This window comes from Larus michahellis, chromosome 6 (assembly GCF_964199755.1).
Source record: "Larus michahellis chromosome 6, bLarMic1.1, whole genome shotgun sequence".
Lineage (NCBI taxonomy): Eukaryota > Metazoa > Chordata > Aves > Charadriiformes > Laridae > Larus > Larus michahellis.
In genome coordinates, this window is record NC_133901.1 from 73,312,330 (window position 1) to 73,335,960 (window position 23,631).

A 23,631-nucleotide genomic window follows, 5' to 3' on the forward strand; every position below is an offset into this window, starting at 1 on the left:
GATGGCGGGTGCGGGACACGGCGAATGCACCCTGTCCCCTGCGTGGGTGCATCCCGGCACACACCACCCCACTCTCCCATCCCAGCACCAGCCGTTACGGACACAGCACTCAGAGCCCGCAGTGCGGGTCCCCCAGGCAGGGCGACCCCAGTGGGTGGCCATGGCCAGGGCGCTCATCCTCGCCCGGACCCTAAAGCCACCGTCCAAAGGGCCCTCAGCCCCACCGCTGCACAGACGAACTCTCCCTAGGGAATTATCAATACCCTCCAACCGACACCGGGAAGTGGGAGGCTGTAAAACGGCTGGATTCAGCTGGTCCCCTTATGTCTGACGGTTCCTGCTCCTGTCCCAGCCCTGGCTCTGCGCTTGCAGGGAGCGCCCCAGGGCGGTTGCCGGGCCTTCAGCAAGCTTTCCGCATTTTGATGCTTTCGTGGTTCATGCCTTCACAGCCACATAGCCCGGCTTTGCCCGGCACCACGCAATTCGCAGCAAATTAGAAAAAATCCTTGGCATATCGACCCAGTCGCTGCACAGCTGTGAAGCCCAGCTGCTGCTGGCCAGGGCGCTGCCGGCAGTAGCCCACAGGGCACACAGCAGGCTGGGGGGACCTTCTGGCCCCGACACCCACTGCTGTAATTCGGATGGATGCTAAAGAGCTCCAGTCTGTGATGGGCAAACATGAAATGTAATTATAACATCCACTTTTTGCAAGATTTGGCGGTTTTTTTTCTACAGATCAATAACCTAGAAATGACAACAAATACTTGGCAATGTTAAAAATACACATTTATTACTCCACAAATGCAATGGCTTCTCGCAGTATTTGCAAAAACACAAACTTGTCATAACTTAAATATTCTGTGACATGGTAGAATTTTCATGCAATAAAATTACAGAAATGTATTAACATAAAATACAAAGATATACTTTACATATATTTCCACTGGAATAGTTTTAAAAAATACCCTACCAAGGCATCAGGATTTCAGCACTGTCCAATGTCAATGGTCATATTATTGGCCTTTTTGCTATTATTTTATTACTCTTACTCTCTTTTTGGCAAGGCGTACAGTAATAAAGAATTGGCAACAGAAGAAACATCAGGACCTGATCTGGCATTTGTTTTCTACGCAAAATTCCCAGTGAAGTCTGTGGAATTCAATGGAAACACTTAAAAATATGCAACTTTGCACAACTTCATAATACAACAGAGAAAACAATCTTATGGCAAGGAATTTAAGGAGAATAATTTATAGGTGATGTAGACTTTTCACAGCGAATAATGACACGCCCTGTATAAATCTGTCATACAAAAAATACATGTATTTAAATATTTATCTACAGAAAATTATTGTATTCTGGTTGCAGTGGAGATGTAAACGAGAGCTGTCGGCTCTGCGCCAGGGGGTTTGGTACCAGGAGTATTTCACGACTTCACTGCGAGTTTTGCTCACCCCCGGGGCTGCGCTGGGCTCCAACGCCACGGAGGGACTCACGGGAGAGGAGCGGTTCGCAGCATTTCAGCGCCACGTGTTTTTCCCAGGAGCCAGCCCTTCCGCAGGGAACAACCCTTCACACCAGAATGGGGACGGGACACAAAAGGGCCCCAGCGAGCAGCGGCGCCGCGGGGACTGAGCGGCCCCGTGTACTGAAACCCATCACGGGCATTTTGACAGCGAAGCAAACACGTATCCATTTCTTATCATTTTTTCATTTCCTAGTTGCTCTTTTCTTGTCATTCCTTCTCCAGGGACTAGGCATAAGCATCACTAAAACCTGGTCCCCAGCGGGCGCCGGTGAAGTCACAGCCAGGCGCTGCTACAGACTGACAGCGAGTACTCCAGCTGGACTCGCGGGGTCTCTGCCACTCAGCGCAACCAGCCCCGAGCTCTGTGTCCTGTCGCTTCTCTCAGTGATTAGGGTTTAGCAACAGACTGAGGCAGGAAGCAGAGATTCCCCGGCGCATCCCTGGGAACATGGGGCTGGGTTTCAGTGGTGCTTCCCGGGCAGCCAGAGTCTGCCCCGAGTTACTTCGCCTGGGAAGGAGCAGCTACCTGGCGTCTCCCCAGAGGCGTCCCCGGTCTCTGCCGAGTGCTGCTGAGTGTATTTTGCACAATTTACCCGGGAAGAACAGAAATGACCCACACAGTCAGGGTTTGGGGTAAGAAACAAATATTTCAGAAGTGAGCCAGCTCCTCCCTACACACGCCAACCTCGACCTCAAGGGCCGTTTGTCACTTGTCCTAAGGAAAGCGATGAAAACGTCTGATGAGACACGTCCTACCAAAGTGCCAACGTCTCTCCTGGCCTGACAGCTTCTGGGTGAATAGGATCTCTCTGCATCTCATATATGGGATGTTTTGGTCCAAAAATAAGTTACGCTCCTTGACCTTCTGACAGTCCAAACTTTTGCCATTATTTACAGAAAGATGATAAACAGTGAGATGGAGTTTACTGAAAAAAACCTCTCCGTACCGGTGGAGTAACTCATCCATAATTTTTAATTCCTGAATAAATACTTGGTTTTGACCCTTCTTCTGCTTCTCTTGCCCCACCTGAGTCCTGGCAGGCCAGGCGGTGGGTCTCTTGCCCCTCGTGGCAGCAGGGCTATCAGAGTGCTCTGATCAGAAGCCAATTAGGTGATCAGGGTAATGAGGTTACCCGGGTACCAGTGATCAGACTGGGAGTTTGGTGGGGCGGGGGCAGGGGATGAGAGCAGGTGCCCTCCCGCAGCCGGGGAAAGGCGCAGGGGGAAGCGTTTAGTTCAGACCTCGCTCCCTGCGCGGCTGCAGCTCCCCTTCAGCCCGCCATTAACGCAGCCCCTAACGAGGCGTGGGCCCTGCCTGTGCCCAGCCAGCGTCCGTGGTCCGGGGGACGCAGCCGAGGGCCGGGTGCTCACCGTCACCCAGCGCCGCCGCGGCCGGGGCGCATACCCCGCTCTGTCCTGCAGTAACTGAGCAACTGGGCTCGGAGCCTCGGCCACCCGCTGCCCCGCACCAGTTGTGCCCGCACACCTGAACGCTTCTTTTGGAGACTTCCACGAAAATTTGGTTCTGCACAATTTTAGCCACGTACTAATTTCCACATAAAACTGTGGAAAATAAATGCATCATCGTCATTTTTCGTATAAAATTGTTTCGTACCAGTTACACCTTTCTATTTTATTCACCAAAACCAAAAACTGCAAAACTTGTCCTGAAAGAGTCTGCATCTGTTAAAAACGTTTTCTATCCATGTTTGCATTAGGAATATCCAGGAAGGATGCAAACCCTGCACTCTCCTAAAGTCTGGCAGCAAACAGATGCCGAGAGTTTGAAGGTGAAGGCAGTTCTAAGGAAACCCCGTGCACCACAATAGCCGTACGCTGCAGCAGAACCCATGGCTCATTTTTAGCAATAGTAACCAAAAGCCACTCTACAGCAGGTTAAGCAACTAATATAATGAAGGCTTCTGAAACAAGAAGAAAGGCAATATCCACAGCTGGGAACAGTTAAAGAGATCTTCCGTCTCAGTAAGGAGTTAAAACAGGTATTGGTAAATTATATACAGTACTTCTACTTTACACTGAAAATAAAGTAAATTGAAGGGCGAAATGAGCTATTCCCCTCTCTCCTAACCGAGCAGCACTGCAAGGCCACCCACGTGGCCTCCAATAACACCTGAACCTGTGACAGGCTGCGTCCCCCGAACCCCGACAAACAGCACCGAGCCCTCCGGTCCGTTCCCACAGCTCCTCGCCACGCGCAGCAGCTGGGTGAAGAAAGCAAATATTTTAAATACATTCTGCATTTCAATTACATGTTTAATCGCTACCCAGCCCCAGAAGAATCCATGGAGTGCACAAAACACGTATATTTGCCCGAGTTGGGAAAGGAATTGTGACAGGTGACGAGAGGACAAGGACGCGCCTGGGATGTCCTTGTGCTGCAGGACCCAACAGCTGGAGGCTCCCAGGAGCTGGTGCCGCCTGCCACAGCCCGGGGGGGCCCGGGGCTGCCCCCATGTCCACGAGGATTGCGTGTCCCTGTGGCAGCCTTTACGAACAGGGAGTGGCAAAGTAAAATTTAAACCTCCTATTTATTCAGCCTCCCTCCCTCTCCACACCCACTCGGTGTCTTCCCTTGTACCCACGGACGTAACTTCTTTCCTTGTCATCTTACTGTAGTAAAAACATGTGCAGATCAGCGATCTGACATTAAAAAAGAACAAGTAAAGAAGTTGATCTACCTCCTTCGACAAGTTGCATAGCAAGTATCTTTACCCACGACAGGCAGCCAGCGTGCCGAACTGGCGATCCGTTAAATCCAGGAATGCAGTTCTGTAAGAACTATCTGTTTTGCTACAGCTTGGCAAGACATTGTCGGTGCTCTCCGGTGGCATCGGAGGACAGCCTGTGGTGCTCAGCGCAACCTGAGAACGGGTTTTTGGCGCGGCGGGGGCCAGCGGCCCTCGCCCGGCGGCTGCAGCCTAACTGCTGCCCGCTGAGGAGCAGACGGAGCTGCACATGTTCAAGTTGGAGGTCTCAGACTCGGCCTCCGTCTCGGCTTCGTCGGTGGTCTCGGCGGGGAACATGGACTCACTCGTCGTCTCTTGGCTCTTCTTTAGCCTGCGCAGAGCAGAGGAACCGGGCGTTACAGTCGTACCCAGATCAACCACCCGCAGGAGTGCTGCGAAGGTGGGCTGCAGCAGCCAGCACGCCCCGGGCCGCCCAGGCACCGCTCCTCATCGGCTGCCTACAGCAGAGCCACGGTAAACGAGAGGAATCTTCCCAGAGCATGCAGAGCACATAAGATGCCATGACAGGGACCAACGTATCAGCAGAACACACTGAAACACTCTGAAATACTCCGCAATGACCTCCAAGGGTTCAGCTTTCGGGAGCGCTGCCCACCCAGACCTTGGCCAGGAGTGCCCTGTGCCGTGGCCAGGTTCCCGGCCACCCACCGCCTCCCCATGGAGCCGTCTCCTGCTTCCCTTAGGAACTAAACGTTCCCATGTGAGTGTGCTCGAGCACAGGGAAAAGCAGCTGCTTTAACTCCAGCACTTTCACTGCCCACTCATGACCTGCACAGATTTTAGCATGTTCCTTGCCTTCATTTTCCAAAACTTCATCCTCTAAAAGCAGGATGGACAAGGAGATGCAACGGGGGAACTGAAGCAGTGTCACATACTTATGTTAAATCCCAGAAGTGGCTCTGCAGCATGTTTTATTTTATGGTAGTGATTAATAATCCCTGATCTTGTCTCCCTTTTTGGTGAGAACTGCTCTTCATAGAGAGGCAGCGCCTGAGCTCCTCGGCTGATGTCAGTCACCCAGGGCTAAGCCGGCAGCGAGATGTCAGGCACCGGCACTCTGATTCCTAAGGGAAGTCAGGAAAAAGAGTATTTTTTCCTTAAAAAACAACACCCCGCACACTCACTTCTCTCTGTTAAAGATGACAAAGTCTTGCTGGATAGCTTCAAGGCATTCTTGGAGATAGTCATTTTCCTGTTGAGGAAAAACAATACAGGCATAAGCAGCCCCATTTCCATGGCATTGCTACCTCCAGCACGGCCGCGCTTCCAGCTGTACGCACGGAGCCTCCCGGCCACCAGGAACTTCAGCCAAAACAGATGATGGAAGCAGCACCACTGATTGCCTTCATGGCTTTCACCGGTAGCTTGTTTGATCTGCAGTGAGCAGAGTTCTCCATAAAATACAGACAGCACACACGGTTTTCCAGATAAACACAACACGTTTATCTGTGTATTCTGGTCTGGGGAGTCCTGTCTGCCCACAGGAAGGAAAGGCAGCACCGGGGAGAGACCAGCACAAAGCCTGTGGCTGTGAGTCCTTGCAAGAACACAAAGTGGCACCTTGTCCCACAGTTGGCTGTGCACGGTCCCCAGGGGCTGGGCCAGTACGCTGCTCGCACGCCTGCGGGGATGTCGAGGGAGGTGATTCTCCCCCTCTACTCCACTGAGACCCCACCTGGAGCACTGCGTCCAGTGCTGGAGCCCCTACTACAAGAGAGATATGGACGTGCTGGAACGTGTCCAGAGAAGGGCCACAAGGATGATCCGAGGGCTGGAGCACCTCTCCGATGAGGACCGACTGAGAGAGTTGGGGTTGTTCCGTCTGGAGAAAAGAAGGCTCCGAGGAGACCTTACAGTGGCCTACCAGTATCTTAAGGGGGCCTCCAAGAAAGCTGGTGAGGGACTTTTTAGGATGCCGGGTAATGGTAGGACTAGAGGGAATGGATTAAAACCAGAGATGGGTCGATTCAGACTGGGCGTTAGGAAGAAGTCCTTCACCATGAAGAGCCACGGGCCATGGGTGGGGGCAGGCAAAGTGCCCTGCACTCTCTTGGCAGCAAAACCTCTGAGAAGTGTTTGCAAATTTGCTTATTCTGGTTTTTTCCTCCCTCACTTCCCGATTTATTCTTCAGCATTTACAGTAAGTGTCATTGATCGCAGCATTAACTCCCGCTGAAGAGGGAAGGGATCCATTGCAGTTAATTGGTGGAGACAATGAGACAGGCAAAGTCCTGCCCGGCGCTCCCTCCTGCCCTCAGACAGCGGATGGTCCTGGCCTCGCCGGGGGGAGCAATGTTTGCTCCCTGAGTCTGGGATTCGGGCAGCTCAGAGGCACTGCGCGGGGGAAGCAGGAACGGTGGGTGACGCGTGTTTGCTCTCTCTGGCCTCCCCGGCACAGCACCCTGCCTGCAGACACCGCTTACAGACCCCCGGGTGCTGCAGGACCGAGTACCGGCTCTGCTGCCTCAGGAGCTGATTTACTCCTGGGACGTGTCCGCTCTGTAAACCCAAGATTTTTGCATTTATCTCCCCCGCGATATAAAAGCACCGTGACTCCCACAGTGAAAAGAAGACACAAATGCATCGCATCTCTAGCTTGGTTTCCTGGCTAATGGGTCCCCCCCTGCAGAAAGCACTCGCGGGCACACCTCTCCCACGCTCGCGTCCCGGCCTCCCCGGCAGCACAGCCACAGCTTGCCGGCACAGGAGCCCGGCAGAGCCGCAGGGCTCACCCGGCACAGCTCGCATGGCCAGGCAAAACGCGGGACAGTGACCCAAAACCGGACGGACTGGCTGGATGTTCCTGCGTGGCTGTCACCAGCGCGTGGATACACTGCTCCCGAGTAACCCCACCCCAGCGCAGACACGGGGCAGCGCCTCTCAGAAAGGTGAAGATCATAAGGATGTGTATTTTTTTTTTCCAGTTTTTCTCTTGACCGGTGTGCCCTGACCTCTGTTTCTCATTTCATTTTCCAAAGTACAGATTACTGTGAAAGAGTTTTATCAAACTTACATAAGAGGAACATTTGGTTGTTGAGAAGACTCCACCGGGCAAATGTTTTTATCAAAATAAATCTGCATTGTCACGGTAACTACTGCTATACACCCCCAAATTCAGCAGCTCAGCCTTTTTTCCTGGCTGGCCGTTACCCCAGAAACCACTTACAGACTGCGAGCTGTCTTTGCTGTTATCCCTCGACTTGTTCTTCGCAAGCCTCTTCTTCTTCTTGTGCAGGGGCCTCGACTCCAGAATCATCTCCTCCAGCTCGAAGGTGGGGTCGCAGTGCAGGCGGCCCTTCTGCCGGGACATGGGACACAACACGCGTCAGGCACAGAAGAGACACTTCCAGCAAATACGCTCAGAATCTACTTCTCCGTCAGAAAGCCTCTGCTGAACGCAGTGGTTCCTCTAACGATGAGAAGCGGCCCCTGCTCGGGGCCGGGACGCAGGTCACTCCTACTTACATTGGGGACGAAGCCCGGTGCCACCCGCTTCTCGCTGACATCGCTCCAGACCACGCCGGACAAGTACGCCGAGGCCTGAATGTCGGCCAGGCAGGAAAAGCGATGCTCGGGGTTCACCGTCAGCAGCTGGGGAGAGAAAAGCATTTCCATCGGAGGAGAAAGAAAAGGAGCCCAGCAGCAGCCTGCCTTTAGGACGACTCAGAGGGTTCAGCCATGCAGCGACCCTTCTGTCACGGGAAATACGTAACAGACTACAGAAAAAAACACACTAGAAAAATCTTCTGGAGACTGTGAAACCCGACAGCCGAAAATACGGTTCCGTGAACTCTAGGACCAGTGCGGCGTTGCTCCTCCCGTGCCCACCTGTGATGCACGACCCTTCCCCACAGCACCCGGGCCTGCCGTCCCCACGCACTCCCCCGGTGCCAGGGACAGACCTTGCTCCTTTGCACAGACGTTGACTCCCCCAGAGGCTCATCGTTTCAGTTTCAACCTCCACATGTCCTATTTTCACACCACTTCTGTGGCACCAGGGGATACTACGCTGTTTATCACACACACGGATTACCAAACACAGAGAAAAACATGCAAAACCATCACTCGATCCGCTGAGACACCACTCTGAGGACACACCTGATTTTTCAAAGAATTGAGCAGTGTATGCTCAGCTGGCTTGAGTTACACTTCCAGCGCTGCTGGAGGTACATCTAACGTGGAGGTACATCTAACACAGGGTCTGGGTAGGGCTTCCAGAAAATTCTCTGCCTAGTCTCCCCCTGTGACAATCTCCAGCGAAGCTCAGTTGATGCCCCCTTTGCAGGGCATCCTCAGCGCCCCGTGCGTGTCCCCCGTCTCCCAGGTGTGGGATGCTCGTGGCAGGCGAGTTGTGCCACCCTCTCCCTCTCCAGGAGCCGACCCCCTGCATGCCACCGCCACCAGTGCCGGAGCCACACCCCACCTCTGGACCAGCTCTTGCCATTTTTCCAGAGCACCTACAGTTGGAGTGCTGGCTTCTGGCTGTGCCAGCTCGGTTTTGGGCATCGGCAAATTGAGCGTGTGTGGGCTCCTGACTGCTGGACACCTACGGCAGCACCTCTACAAAATGCCCATCTAGAGCTGTTTCCTTTAAAAAGCTATAGCATAATGCTAGGCAAGCTAATTATAGGTGGTTACAACCTTTTTGCAGAAAATAAAGGCAGCAGTGAGTATTCTTCCAGCACCGAGGCAGCTGTGCAAGAAGCAGGCAATGGTCACTGTACCTACAGCCCACCAAGCGCCCGAGCACAGGGATGCTTGTGAAAGGGGCAGGGGAAAGACCGCCTCGACCAGCAGCTGCCGCCAGGGGAACTCTTCAGACACTTTTAACAATATAAAATTATCATCACCTTGAAAATGAAAAGGGGGGAATTCCCAATTCCCAGGTAAGGCTGCTGCAATGGCACTGGCCCAGCGGGAAGGAGAGACGGGGCGTCGAAGCCAGCACAGCTGCAGCGCCGCAGCAGGGAGCGGGAGCTGCCCCTGGCTGGCAGAGACCCTCTGCAGGGGTGGGCAACACGGTGCCCGACATCACCCTGGGCACCAGCACAGCCCCCCAGGCTGGGGCACCCCGAGCACAGAAACCCCGGTGCTTTAGGGGCACACGGGGGCCCTGCCAGGCTGAGGTGGCTGCTGGCATCTTCCTGGTGAGACGTTTAATTCCCGCCCGGTCTCCAGAAGCCCGACTGCAGCCCAGCAGATGGCAATGTGAACCTGCTGAATGCCGCGGTGCGGTCATAACTAACAATGCTGCTTCTCATTAAAACAAAATCTAATTATGTGCACTGTCCACCCAACATTAACTTAGACTGGAGTCACTTATTTGCTGTCAGTACTGTGAACATCTTTTTTATAGCGCACCCATCAGCTACTTTTCTGAATTCTCAAGCAAGCAGAAGCTAATCCTACAGCCTCCACACCAAACCAGCAACTTTTTGTGTGTGGTACAAGAAAAGCAGCAGGTCATCCATAGGTATGGAACCCCCCCAGACAGTTCTCACAATCAAACACACCAAATCAGACCCTTCGGCCTGGCAGAACTGGTGAGAAGGAGCAGCTAATGCAGCGTAGAATCACAGAACGGTTTGGGTGGGAAGGGACCTTAAAGGCCACCCAGTGGCACCCCCTGCCCTGGGCAGGGACACCTCCCACCAGCCCAGGTTGCTCCAAGCCCCGTCCAACCTGGCCTTGAACCCCTCCAGGGATGGGGCAGCCACAGCTGCTCTGGGCAACCTGGGCCAGGGGCTCACCCCCCTCACAGCAAACAATTTCTGCCTCACATCTCATCTCAGTCTCCCCTCTTTCAGCACACGCTGCTCCGTCACACAGAACTGTCTCGCTGCCTTTTTGGGTTACGCCGATCACAGAGGGGGATGCTGGAAGGGCGCAGTCCTTTGTCACACCACAACCAGCCTTCTTCCTTCCCTTGCTATCAAACTAACGCATCTTATTACAGGGATAATAAACAGACAAAACACAAGATTAATCTGTGCTTAAGCCTGATCAAAGTAATAAAAATTAGTCCTATTTCGATTTTACATTATTTATTAATACACTGAACATTTTCCAGCTAGTCCCACACACACTGCAGCTAATGTACAATGTAAGCCATGCCAGCAGGACGACTTACCTTTCTTAATAGAGCAACCATTTCTTTTGACCACACAGACGAGTACTGAACACTGACGGTACTGAAGAGCTGAATTAAAGACTCCACGGGGTTGTTGGAGTGGATGTCGTACGGTCTCTGGGGGAAAAAACGGACAGATGAGAAGAAATTCCTTTTCCTGTCTCCAGTTGTTCAGAAAGCGCGTTCTTCGACCTCGGAGGGGCCGGGAGCCCTACCCAGCCCCGCAGCAGCTCGTAAGCCATGATTCCCAGCGACCACCAATCAACCTCGAAGGAGTAGCCCGTCCCGCCGTTCATGAAGGAATGGAAAATCTCCGGGGCTGAAGAGAAAGGGCAAAATGCAACAGGTTATTTGCTGACTTCAGTTTGTTTCTATTTCAGTAGTGAACCTTAGGGTTACTTTTACGCACTAAGGGCTGAGGGGAGGCTTTGCGAGCCGGGGGGAGCAGGGTGAGCAGCAGCAGCCTGCCCTCGCTGGCAGCTGGGTTTTGGGGCGCAGACGGGGGGAGCCCTCCCAGCCGGGCAAGGGAGGGCAGGAACCGCAGCAGGTCCCAGCCGGGGGGTGGGGAGGGCAGGGCGGGAAGGGGAGGGTGTGCTGACAGCCGTTCGTTCACCCCGGGAGTCTCACTTTTCAAACGATTAGGCTCCGCTGAATGAGTTGGGCACATGCATTAATGTGCTAAATTAATTCGGTGCCTTTGTGACGGACAGGGACTGTCAGGCAGCATGCGGTGAGCACACCGAAATGTAAAATACAGATGTAAGGAACAGCTATTAGTTCTTACCCATGTATGGCTTTGTTCCAGCTAATGCAGTTGCTCTTTCACCGTCCCTAATTATTGTTGCAATATTAAAATCTGTTAAATGTGCATGACCTTAAATAAAGACACATTTTAAGAAGGAATTAATGGCAGCGCAGAACATTGGCAATGCAGAGTCAGAACACATTCCTTTTCATAAGCTCCTGCCCTCGGACGGTGTGGCACGGGCGCAGGCAGGTCGGGGACAGACCCCACCGAATGGCCACAGACCCTGGTGCTTTCCCAGGACCTCGGGCGGGCCAGCTGATGAAATGCAAGCTGGCTTTGAGTCTTGGTTTTAAACCACACGTGGAGCCAACCAGTAACCTACACCAGCTCCAGCACCTGGTCAAACTGCTCTAGCCAGGAACTACAGCCAGGGAAGAAGACAACAGAGCTATACTAAATGTTGCCTTGGTCACATTGATTAAAACCCTAGAGCCATTTTTGATGAAAGCCACTGAACCACAACCACCCAAAGTCCCGGCGCTGAAACACTCCACTGCCACCATATAGACCACAGCAAATTTGGACATACAGCTGAACGAAACCATAACAACACTTCCCAAACCCTACGCCAGTACTAAGAAATCATTAAGATACTTCAAAAAGTGCTCGAACACCTTGTCTTTGTTTCTACTTTCTCTGTCATCAGGACTGAAAGTTAAAATTCAGAAAAGGCCAGTATTTCCAAGGCAGCCTGGCATACAGAAAACCGCCCACTTGCCCCTCTGGAGGCTACTTGCTGCTCTCTGTCTACAAGGCAGCTATGGAAGCGGTGTGTAAATCCCGAACTGCCTCGTCCTGTGACGCTTCCCTTACATCCCCTTGTTCCCATTTGTGTTTGGGCTTTACACCCTATGCTATTTCCTAATTAACTTCCATGCAAGTGCAGGTTTTGGTTTTTATGAGGCTTTATGATAAAACTTCGGTGGTTTGGAGCCTGAGAGATTGTGTCTTCGTTTTATAGGATCTACTGCTGGAAGAGAGGTTCATTATAGGATCTCCTGTGGTATTGCTCCTGTGTGGGCCACTGAGACAGTGTTACAGTGGATGCTCCCGTAGATGCTCTCAGCCAGTTCCTGAACTTGCTCCACCTGGCTCAGCCCAGATCCATCCCCCCCGGAAGACATCAAAACTATCCTAAAAGTGTATGTGCAGATCACTTGCTCTAAAACTCAACAAACTCAGTTCTTGTGCTTTGTGCCCTCCACGATGCCAGGTACCGCATCTCTGGCATGGGCGACCTGTGCACTGAGGCACCAGCGAGAGAGGCGGCAGAGCGGGGGCGAAGCGAGGTGGGGGCACAAGGAGAGCAGCCGCCCTTGGTGGGTCTTCCCTGGCATTACAATGCACAGGTACGTCCGGGCAAACGCTGATCAGTTAGGAGGAGCGGTGCCTTTTCCACACTTTTTCCAGATAAAAAGACACACAGTATTCAGGCCTGTAAAGACTCTGTCCCTCAGATGAAGGAGACAGACACAGCAAGGCAGGGACGTCCTACCTTGCTCATCGAGGAGGATGTTGTCTGGTTTCACATCCCTGGAAAAGAAGCAAGGTTACAGCAAGATAAAATGTCTGTCAGCTCAAGGATGCAACTCTACAGCAAAAAACCTGCAACTTTTTTATTTACCAAAAATTAGAAAGGTATAAAACAAAAACACCCCAACGTGAGACAAGTCTCTTTATGATGAACTAGAAATACGCTTTTACTGGGCAACCAGGCAAAAAAGTGGGAGCATCGGACTTGTTTGGGCATTTTTTCCACATAAAATTAACAACACAAGACCGGGCCTATTTCTGTGAAGCCCTCGATCGTTTGGAAACCCGTCCCGGGAGAGGCGCTCAGCCCTGGCAAAGCGTGAGGCTCCCTCTGAGTGACGGGCAGCAGGACCAGTGGCCGGAGGGTGCCCAGGCCCGGCGCTGCCGGCGCGGTTTAATGCCAGCAGGTCCCCAGCACAGGGACACCCATGGCGTTAGGGACCTCCCCGCAGCACAGACAGCGTCGCCCACCCCAGACCAGCCACGAGCGGCTGCCGACTGCGAGGCAGAGACTGCGTGGTTACCTGTGGATAATATGTTGGCTTCGTAGGTAGTCGAGAGCCAGTGCCATCTCACAGATGTAGAGTTTGACCGTTTCTTCCGTAAACTGAACGTTTTGCTGCAGATGATAGCGCAGGTCGCCACCGAGAAGCAAATCCACCACCATGAACATGTCCTCCTCGTCCTGGAAGGAGTACCTGTGGGACCGGTGCGGCGTGAGCGAGCACGGGAGTCACAGAGCCAAGTCAGGCTCTTTCCCGCTCCTAATTACACAGCTCCTGCGAAAACTGCCAACACCCCCACTACCAGCAGATGCCCCCTTCACTATTTACACCTTTCTAATTAAGCAAGTGCAACTCAAAAAGCCGTCTTGCTTTTTAACCCGTTGGTACCCTAAGCGACACATCCTCTGAAGAGGTACGTATCGTCATCACCCCCCCTCGCCCCGCCACTGCCACCTCCCGCAGAGCCCAGGCAGAGCTCGGGGCTTTCACGCTCCAGAGAAACTCCCCATTTTCAATTGTGAACAATCTCATAAACCTATACCTAAAATATCTCTGCCGATCCTGAAAAAGAATTGGAAAACACAAGTGCTAATTTAACCATAAAAAACAGAAAAAGAGATTTATATTTACTGTAGAGTAAAACGCCTCTCTAAATCTGCAATGGATCACGCAGGAGACTGATAGCAGTGAGGATACACCACAAAACAATGTTCAATTGTTATATTTGGCGACAGTATTTCTGAGGAAAGAGTATGTGGGATTGTATAATACTTATGAATCACACACTTCTGCTCTCATCTTGAATGTAGGCTTATTCTAAAAGTATGAGCTGAAAGGGAAAAATTTGCTGAGAGCAAGTTTTCTTATGAATTTCACTCCTGGTTGGAAAAAAATATTTCACAGAATCATTTAGATTGGAAAAGACCTTTAAGATCATTTAGCCCAACTGTTATCCCAGCACTGCCAAGTTACCACTACCCCACATCCCTCAGCCCCACGTCTGCCCGGCTGTTAAATCCCTCCAGGGATGGCGACTCCACCACTGCCCTGGGCAGCCTCTTCCAACGCTTGACAACCCTTTCAGGGAAGAAATCGTTCCCAATATCCATCCTAAACCTCCCCTGGCACAACTGGAGGCCGTTTCCCCTTGTCCCATGGCCTGTTCCTTGGGAGAAGAGCCCGACCCCCCCTGGCTGCCCCCTCCTTTCAGGGAGCTGTAGAGAGCGAGAAGGTCTCCCCTCAGCCCCCTCTTCTCCAGGCTGAACACCCCCAGCTCCCTCAGCCGCTCCTCACCAGACTTGTGCTCCAGACCCCTCACCAGCTCCGTTGCCCTTCTCTGGACACGCTCCGGCCCCTCGGGGTCTGTCTTGTGGTGAGGGGCCCAAAACTGGACACAGCCCTCGAGGTGGGGTCTCACCAGCGCCCAGTACAGGGGGACCAGCACTGCCCCAGTCCTTATGGCCACACTGTTCCTGACACAGGCCAGGATGCTGGTGGCCTCCTTGGCCACCTGGGCACACTGCTGGCTCATCTTCAGCCAACACCCCCAGGTCCCATTCCGCCGGGCAGCTCTCCAGCCGCTCTGCCCCCAGCCTGGAGCGTCCATGGGGTTGGTGTGACCCAAGGGCAGGACCCGGCACTTGGCCTTGTTGAACCTCACACCATTGGCCTCAGCCCCTCAACCCAGTCTGTCCGGGTCCCTCTTAGAGCCTTCCCACCCTCTAGCAGATCAACGTCCTGCCCAACTTGGTGTCATCTGCAAACTTACTGAGGGTGCCCTCAATCCCCTCATCCAGGTCACTGATAAAGATATGAAACAGAACCAGCCCCAATAATGAGCCCTGGGGAACACCACGCGTGACTGGCCACCAACTGGACTGAGCTCCATTTAATTTGCAATTGCTAAAATGCTGAAAAAATAAATATTAACTTATTTGGCTGTTCTGGAGTAATGGACCAACAAAAAGAATGTATTATCAACTTCCGTCACTTTGGGTATAAAACTTTCTGAATTTTTGAAAATCTTCCTGCCCACCAGCCTGCCGCGCATCTGACATGCCCAGAGAAGGAGGGGAGGCCCGTGGCCACCCGAGGTGCGCAGCCTCCCCCGGGAAAACTGCTGCTTGTGCCCCTCTTCTGCCTCTGTGAAACCCGGGAGCCGTTCACGAGGCACCGACGCCAGCCTTAAACCCCCATTTCAATAGTAACAAAACCCTGGCAATCTGAAGGAGATTTCTGTGCACTGTGCATTGCAGACGCACTTCCTTGTATTTTTTATGTCATATATCATTTTTGCTTACCCATTCTTTTCCAAGTAAGCATGCCCTTTATTTTACATTTACTATTTTCTCCTTGTGGTTGTGGGTGCACAAATTTTTAGGCCATCTCAAAACCTGCTGGGTTGGAAACACCACCTACCTGCCTCGATGACACTCTCTGTGCTCTCTGAACACCATTTTCTAAAACTTGTAAATTAATTTATGGCGTGCAAAATTTGGTCGTGATATACCTGAGGTCTACAGGAATATATTTTATTTGGCCAGTGAACCTGTTGCAAAGCACTTTTTTGTCCTTAGTCTTTCTCCAGCAGAAGGCCATGAATCTGATGATGTGAAGAGATCTCATAACTTTTTTTAAGCAGTTGATCACTAAAAATAGTTACATTTCAAATTGCTCCATACTAGCTCAACTGTGCGCACACTGGCAAAAACTATCCTCATTACCGGGTAGTGTTTTAGGGTCTAATTTAAAAAAAAAGTTCCTCAAATCAGGCTGAAATCTAACAAATAGCTTTAGTGGGTAATGCTTTTGAAATGCATCCTGTCTGGACAGTTACAGTAAAAAACTATACACAATACAGAGGGACCAAATACTTACTGTGTAAAACACTATAAATTTTGTATCATTTTTCTATTAATAAAAGTTATAAATCATCATCTCTAAAAATGTTAGTTTCTTTGACGTTTCAAGCTGTTACTTGCAACAAAATTTGGCCCCAAACAGTATGCGATTCACCAGAGTGTCCCAGTTCTCAGTACCTCCCTGCACACGGGAGGGACTATTTCTCTACCGGCACTCACCGGAGCACGGTACTGCCTGAAGATACCTGAGCCCACCAGCACCCCAACACACCACGGTACAGAAATATTTTACGGTTAAATTGGCAGGGGGCCCCTTAGGAGGGACGTGATAGTGGTGTTTGCAAGGAGGCTGTGAAAAACACCCAGGGGTTTTGATGGAAAAATCGAAGCTAAGGCGTTTAAAACCTTTGATGCCATAACATTCAGGTATCGTCTGTGCCACGTCTCCTGAACGCATTTCACATTATCAGGGACTTCCACGGTAGCAGCTCACTGGGATGCTCCCACGGATGTCCTTGACCCCAGGGGATGGGGAGGACGGGGCGCCGTGAGGAGCTGAGGGCAGGCGGCCCCAGGAGGCAGAGGGGAGGAGACGCTCACCAGAGATTCACCAGGAACACGTGCTCGATCTCCTGCAGGATTTCCAGCTCCCTGAACACATTGCGAACCTCATCTCTTTCGATGCACTGCTGTTTGTTCATGTACTTCATGGCATACATCTTCTCGGTGTCTCTCTTCTGCACAATACACACCTAAAGTACCACAGAAGGGGAGGGAAAAATGAGATTTAGTGAAATGTTCCATATCCCCACTCGCTGGTCTACTGGGCTGAGCCCCACGGCGCTCAGCGCTTCCACCCTGCTGCCAAATACTCCTGATCCCTGGGCTGTGACTTGGGATCTGGGAGACGAGCATCCCTGCTCCAGGCGCAGTGTCCCCGGGCGCTGCACCACCCCACCCGCCTGCCTGTCACTGCGCACCCACACACGGGCTTCCCCTAGGACGTGGCGCACGGCTCCGGGGAGAGCTTTCCATCAGGGAATGGTGTCTGGGAGCGGTGGGGGAGAGCTTTGTGCTCCTCGTTGCCTCCGCACGGAGACCAGCTTTGGGCAATCACGGGGCTTCTCTCCCAGCCTTGACTCCATTCTGCTCGCGGCCGCCGGCTGCCAACCCCCAGCAGACTGGTTTGAATCTATTGCGTGTGTAGCTGTGCTCTGAAAGGTCAAAATAATCCTACTTGTTTTAGCAGAAAGCGATTAAAACGTAAATTTGTTAAAAACAACCAGAAACACCGTGCCCCCAGGAACGCAGCAGCACTCTCCTTGCAAGACCCCGTACCCCAGCACCCCCCCGGCGCTCCCAGCCCAGGCTCCCAGCCTGCGGCAGGACCACGCCACGGCCAACGCGATGAGTCCTTCCCTGGGCACGGGCCAGGCTGAGGACCGAGCTGGCTGCTGCTGGCCAGTCCCTGCCCGGTCTGCTCCCCACCGCACTGGCCCCCACGGCGTCTTCTCCCGGCCGGGCCATCAGGAGGCCATGGTGGGTCCCCACGCGAAACCTCAGCGTCCCAGCGCCGCTCGCAGCCGTCCCCGTCCTGGCACGCAGAGCCCGGCAGCCTCGGGCAGCAGCGGAACCCGGCACCCGGCCTCGGCACCCGCTCTGCCGACAGGCACGAAGCCCGCTGGGCTGGCACGGCTTTCCAGCCAGCATTGCCATCGGTGTGCCCCTCCTGATACTAATGACACCTTAATTACCAAGATAACTATATTTAAAAGAGCTAATTAGTTATCAAGGTAACTATTTTTAAATGAACTAATGAAATTTCTTCCTCTGGTATAATTACATCTGTCCTCTTTTAATTATCAGGCATGCCCATTATTAGAATGCGCTGGTTATATTTTCTTTGAAAAATAAGTCATTTGGCATTTTGGTCATGCCGCCTTCATCTGGTGCGGTGCAGGGAGGGTGACCTGGGGGTGGCTTCACGCAGCTTGTTAGAGAGCGGGTCACACTGACGCAGCACGGGAGCAAGTACAGCGCGTTTCTGTGGAGGGCAGAAAACACCGCAGACAGACGGGAGCCACCGAACTCTTCCGCACTTCTAAAATACTGCCATTAATAACCATTTGCAAGTGCTAATGGCGCATAATATAGTGTCATCGAGGACACATTAAAGCAAGAAGGTGACAAAATAATAGGTGGTTATCGTTAGCCTGATAAAAACATCCCAATTAGTGATGCGCACAGAAATTACGGGGATTATTCTGCCATCGTCATTGCAATTATCGTAAGAACGGAAAATTACATATTGAAATAACTCCAGGCACAGCTCAGACCTCATGCTAAAGGCTCGCTCACTGCTCGGGCGGCTTGACCGGAGCAATGTTCTCTGGTGGCACTCGGGCACCGCTGGCAGAGCCCCCCGTGGGGGACGTGGGAGCGCATCGGCCACGGCAGAGCGGGGCTCACGGCGGCCAAACCCCAGCTCAGCCCCTGCTGACCCCCGCTGCCGGCTGCCCGTCCCTCACCTGTGGCGGTGTTGCCGATGGCATGCTCTCCCAAGAGCCGTGCCCTGCGCCGAGCTATGGCCAGGCTGCCCTGCCCCGCGCGCCTCCAAGCTATCGGCAAGAACCGGGGTCCCTGGCCCGACCCCCCGCATGGCACTGTCGCCCCCAGCGCCTGCAGGCGAGCAAAGCTCATCAGCTACCGCTGCCAGGGACTGCTCCTAACAGACACGTATGGTAAAACCCTGCTTCACGCAAATTCACAATAATGAACTACCTCGTCCAATGCAAAGCACCAGCAGGATCTGACCCCTGCCTAAAGCAGACTAAACTGGTTGTTCATTTAATAAACAAGGCAAAAATAACTTTATATTTCATAAATTCCTTCAGCAGAAAAGACCTAACAATATCCCTTTCAAACATAGTCATCTAACTTCTCTAAAAACAAACCTTTGAATAACAGCCATCCAGGCCCTGAACAACACTCCTTCCTGATGTCAGTTTATTTCACATTCTGGCTAGAAGCTCATTAATGTCTAAATTTTTTTATTTTTTTTTTTTTAGGTTGTGACTTGCAATATCTTAACAGGCATTGCATTTTATATTTATGTCATTTGCGTCTTGTTTCTCCGCAGGGAAAATGGAAACTTAGTACAATAAATGAGAAAATGATGAAAACTTCTTGTACTCTGTAATCATAATAAATAGTTCTCTGAAAGGGAACAGCATCACCTACATACAAAGCAACGCCAGTTTCAGGCCCTCTGGAAATTGTTGTTCTCTGTTTTCTGGCGAAGAACACCAACGTGGGGGTGGATGGAGATGTCCCTCCCAAGGCTCCACGAGCGCCGGAGTGACAGGGCAGCCCCTGGGATGAGCAGGAGGTGGTGTGGGGCGCGTGCCTGCGGTGCCCGCTGCGGTGCTCCCAACGGCACAGCTCCCGGGCGGCACAGCCGGCAGCCGAGGGGCAGCCGGGGCGAGAGGGCACGTCTCCGCTGCCCCCGGTAGGCTCTATTTGTACCGCTGTAGTTACCACAGCCATTAATGGCTAATGATCCCGTTAACACAGCTCCTGGCAGGGATCCAACGCGACTCACAGCAAGGCCAGGACCGGTGTCGGTGCTGCCCCGGCCAGGCTCGGCTGCCTCGGCCCTCTGCCACAGACCCTTCCTAAAACACCCCTGGTTTCAGAAACGCGTCCTCACCTCCCCCAGACAGCAGTGCCCCAGTCTTTTCTTTTTGTGCTTCTCTGCTCATGCATCTGTTCCTGGGGAAGGAGTAAACGTCTACTTGGTAACAAGTCAGAGTGGTTTTTTAAATTAATTTCAGTCCATCTTCAAGCAGATCTACAATGCAAAGCAACGCAAGAAAGCAGAAAGAAGAGACTACTTTGTCCTCATTCTGCATGATGCGGTCCCTCGCCGCACAAAGGAAATTTTCAGTGGTTAAATACAGCCATTAGAAAAAATTGTACGTAATGCTGCCAGATTTGCGAAGCAGAAGGCAGGCATCAGCTGGTAGTATATTGCTCAAGACATGGCACATGAAAGATTTAATAGAGTCCCAGATACCCTGAACATTCAGCTGCTGCCAAATGGTTTGTATACAGCTGCCTTTGCTTTTATTGCATTAAAGGCATAAAGGGTTTGGAGCTTGCATTTGCGATTCAGGACATGAGATGTGCATTTAACATCTCCCAGTTCGATCTCACTTTATGGGGCCCCAGACAATGACAACGCCTGTATTGTCACCATAGCTGGCAGAGTCTTCTCATCTGAATCTGGGACAATCTCGGTCTCCACTCAACAGCCCCAGCTATCTCATCAATTTAGAGGGGACTAATGAGGCCCACTGACCTAGGTGGTATCAAAAACGTAACGGGCAGGGAAAACTGACTCTTGGCTTGAAATACCTTTCCTTGAGGTAGGAGTTATCATTAAAAAACGCAGTACGTGAGCAGAAGAGTTCAGAGCTGCCTCTCCGCTTTGTGCACAAAGTTTGTTTTTGTCACGAAAGCAGTCACGCATTTAGCCTGACTTCGTTTGACATCAGTGCAGCACCCAGGAGATTCCTGCCGGTGCCTCTCCCGAGGGCAGACACGCAGCGCTGCTCCTGCCACCCCCGCTGTCACGCCAGGAGAATGTCCCCAACCTCGTTCGCTGCAAAGCCGACCCTGTGGCTTCCCATTGCCAGAGCGTCTCCCCCTCTGCTGAGCTGACACTAAATCCGTCCCTTTGAACTGTCCCAGTAAGAGACAGAGAGGGGCAAGAGAAGAGCCGAAAAGTCCAGGGATGGGAAGCCAGGAGGAAGCCCCGCGGCAGGAGCCAGGCATCCCGCGTTGCGGCAGGGCTGCATTCCTCCTCTGCGCAGCGCCGGGCGCCTGGAGGACTCCGCCATGCCGTGCCGTGCCATGCAGTGCCGTGCCAAGCTCCGGCAACGCTCCCGGGAGGCAAACAGACACCGCATGGAAACATGGCACAGCACCCAAAGCTCACCTGATTTTCCCCTAGCATCTGAAAATCAAAGCAGGGGGACAAAGGGACCAGCTTTAATTTGAGAAGAACGAACGACCAGCAGCCTCTGGAGCGGGAAGAGCTGGCAGGGCCCTGAACCGCTGTCCCAGAGTCAGCTTGGTCGTCGCTTATTTTCACTTGCTTCCAGCTGATCCAGGGAAAACATTAAGAATTTCAAATTTTATACCATAATTTAACATTTAGAAACCAAAATAAACAAACAAAAAAATAATACTAGGACTAAATAAGCAGAAGATAACTGAGGGACTTAGAGTTTTGACCAGTTTGTCTTCTACTACCACCCCCACCATGACTGTAATTTGCAGGGATGAACCTTGCTCTTTCAGTAGGAAGCATACGCACCATTTACACCCTCACACAAAGCTGACTTTAGGACAAAGCCTCAGCCTAAACCTTATTCTGTAGGATCAAAGCACTCTCCATCACACCGCGGATTAAGCACCAAACGCAGAAACCAAGTCCATAACCTGCCAGGAATTATTTGGCTTCTTATTCCCCTGCATCACTCACTCAGCTCCTGCTTGCAGGAGTTATTTCTATTTTCCACCCAACCCTGGTGTAAGTCGGCGTGGAAGCGGAGAGCTGGGATTTGGGTGTGTTCTGGTGTCCAGGGGGCTCAGACATTATGTCCTTTTTGGAAGTTTTTTTTGTTCTTGTTAATTTAGGATACTTTCTTCAATCGTCCACATTTTTGCTGCTCTGTACGGTTTTCAGTCCAACTTGCTCTCTCTCAGGCAGGCTTTGCCTTTCCTCCTTTAGAAATCCAGGAACTTTTTTCCTGCTGATTCTGAAGGAATCAAACGGGCTGAAATCCCTGCTCAGATGAAAGGTCATCTAATCATTTAATAGCATGTCCTGAGTTATCTCAAACTAATTATAAAGGGGCAGCGCAATTTGTCAGGGCTCAAACAAAAGCAAGTAGTTTGCATTCTGGGCAGGATCTGCGGAGCTGATAAATACTTGAGATTGCTTGATCTCGGCAGCACAAAGATTATTTTTCCCTCTGCAAATGCAGATGTCCTCTTCAATCAAGGCACCCGCGATCCTCTCCTCTGCAGGACGTTACCGTCACGTCGGATGCGGGTGCCCACAGCTTGGTTCCCAAGATCTCCCTTTTGCTTCCCAAGATCTTCCTTTTGCTTCCCAACTGTGAGCAGCAGGTTTTCTTCTTGAACCTCTTTGTGGCTTCTGCCTGTGAAAGACGAGCCAAAGGCGCTGTAATCCTTACGTACACACTTTATTGACTTCAGCTGAGAGCCATCAGCAAGTTTCAGTGTACAAAGCTGGATTTCACTTATTTTGTTTTTAGAGTAGAGTCAAGGCTCAGCATCGGCAAGCGTTACGCACCAACGGCAAACACCTTAATCCTGCACAAGAGCAAACCACAGCTGAACATTGCTCTAGCTCATAAAAATGCCTACTTGGAGTGGTTGCACCTTGCCCACATATATCGATTTCTCCTCTAGCTTCTGCTGACTTCCCTTGGGTATTTATTTCTGGACTCCCCATGTGGAAAACCTACAAAACTCCAGTTAGATATTGAAATGGTTAAAAAAGTCTCCGTATTTCCCATTCTCCAGAGAAGAAAAGCACTGCAGTTCTAAGTGGTCACTCTGGAAATGGCTGTGACTCTGGGATGACGCATCGATCCCTCTGGCAGAGCTTATTTGATCCCAGCCACGCTCCCCAACCATTAATCACCAAGAGCAACAGTGTTCAGCTCGCAAAAATAAGCCAACCCCAATGAAGTCATGAGGAATTATCACAAGCAAAAGCACAACCAGAATCTGGCCCTAAGCTTTTACCCAGCAAAGGAAATATCAGTCACCTCCAACACCAGCCACCTCCTGCACCAGTGGCCTGGGGCCAGGCGCTGCCTCCGCCTGAGAAAGGCAGCGCAGAAGACATGAAGCGCTGGGCAAAACCCGGTCCAGCCTGCAGCGCTTCTGCTGCGCAAGCTCAACGAGACCTAGCAGTCGCTGTACCTGCCAGGGCCACCAGCACGATGTCCCAGCGCTGCGTCCCACCGCGATGCAGGCTGGACCCTGGCTGAACCACCGACAGTGCTCATTCTCCCCTTCAGGCTGCCGGGGCCAAACCCCTCCCTGTTTTCCATAATATCTATATAGCTGCCATTTTACTTCAAAGGTTGAAACTTGAAATGTGAAGCAGAAAAATAAAATTGCCCATGGCACCCAAAAGCATCAGTAGGCTTTGGGACCGCCTGGGGAAAAGAGCCTCTGCTGCAGGGGACAGCATGGCAGCAGCCTCGGGAAGGATCTCGAGGAAATGGGAGATTTGCAGCCTCTGTAGCAGAAAGAGCAAAGTTCTTTGTTCTGAAGGGCCAGAAGCAATAAAGAAGCACTAACCATGATGTATAAATAGCTCGAGCTTTTTTGGAGAACCAAGTGCATTTTTGATCACCAAATGTTACAGCAGAAATGTGGAGAAAACAGAAA

At 51.9% G+C, this 23,631-nt stretch overlaps 1 protein-coding gene across 2 annotated transcripts in view; it reads right to left on the reverse strand.

Moving 5' to 3' along the window:
• Positions 1-1,716: 1,716 nt before the first annotated feature.
• Positions 1,717-23,631, reverse strand: part of STK32C (serine/threonine kinase 32C) — a 94,527-nt gene continuing 72,612 nt past the window's right edge. For both annotated transcript variants that reach the window (XM_074592070.1, XM_074592069.1), the window contains 10 exons: positions 16,735-16,886; positions 13,292-13,465; positions 12,730-12,767; positions 11,211-11,300; positions 10,642-10,745; positions 10,427-10,543; positions 7,762-7,887; positions 7,463-7,594; positions 5,421-5,488; positions 1,717-4,606 (listed from right to left, as the gene is read on the reverse strand). In XM_074592070.1, the coding sequence (XP_074448171.1) occupies positions 4,468-4,606; positions 5,421-5,488; positions 7,463-7,594; positions 7,762-7,887; positions 10,427-10,543; positions 10,642-10,745; positions 11,211-11,300; positions 12,730-12,767; positions 13,292-13,465; positions 16,735-16,886 (1,140 nt within the window). In that variant the 3' untranslated portion in view covers positions 1,717-4,467. The remainder of the gene's footprint in view (positions 4,607-5,420; positions 5,489-7,462; positions 7,595-7,761; positions 7,888-10,426; positions 10,544-10,641; positions 10,746-11,210; positions 11,301-12,729; positions 12,768-13,291; positions 13,466-16,734; positions 16,887-23,631) is intronic.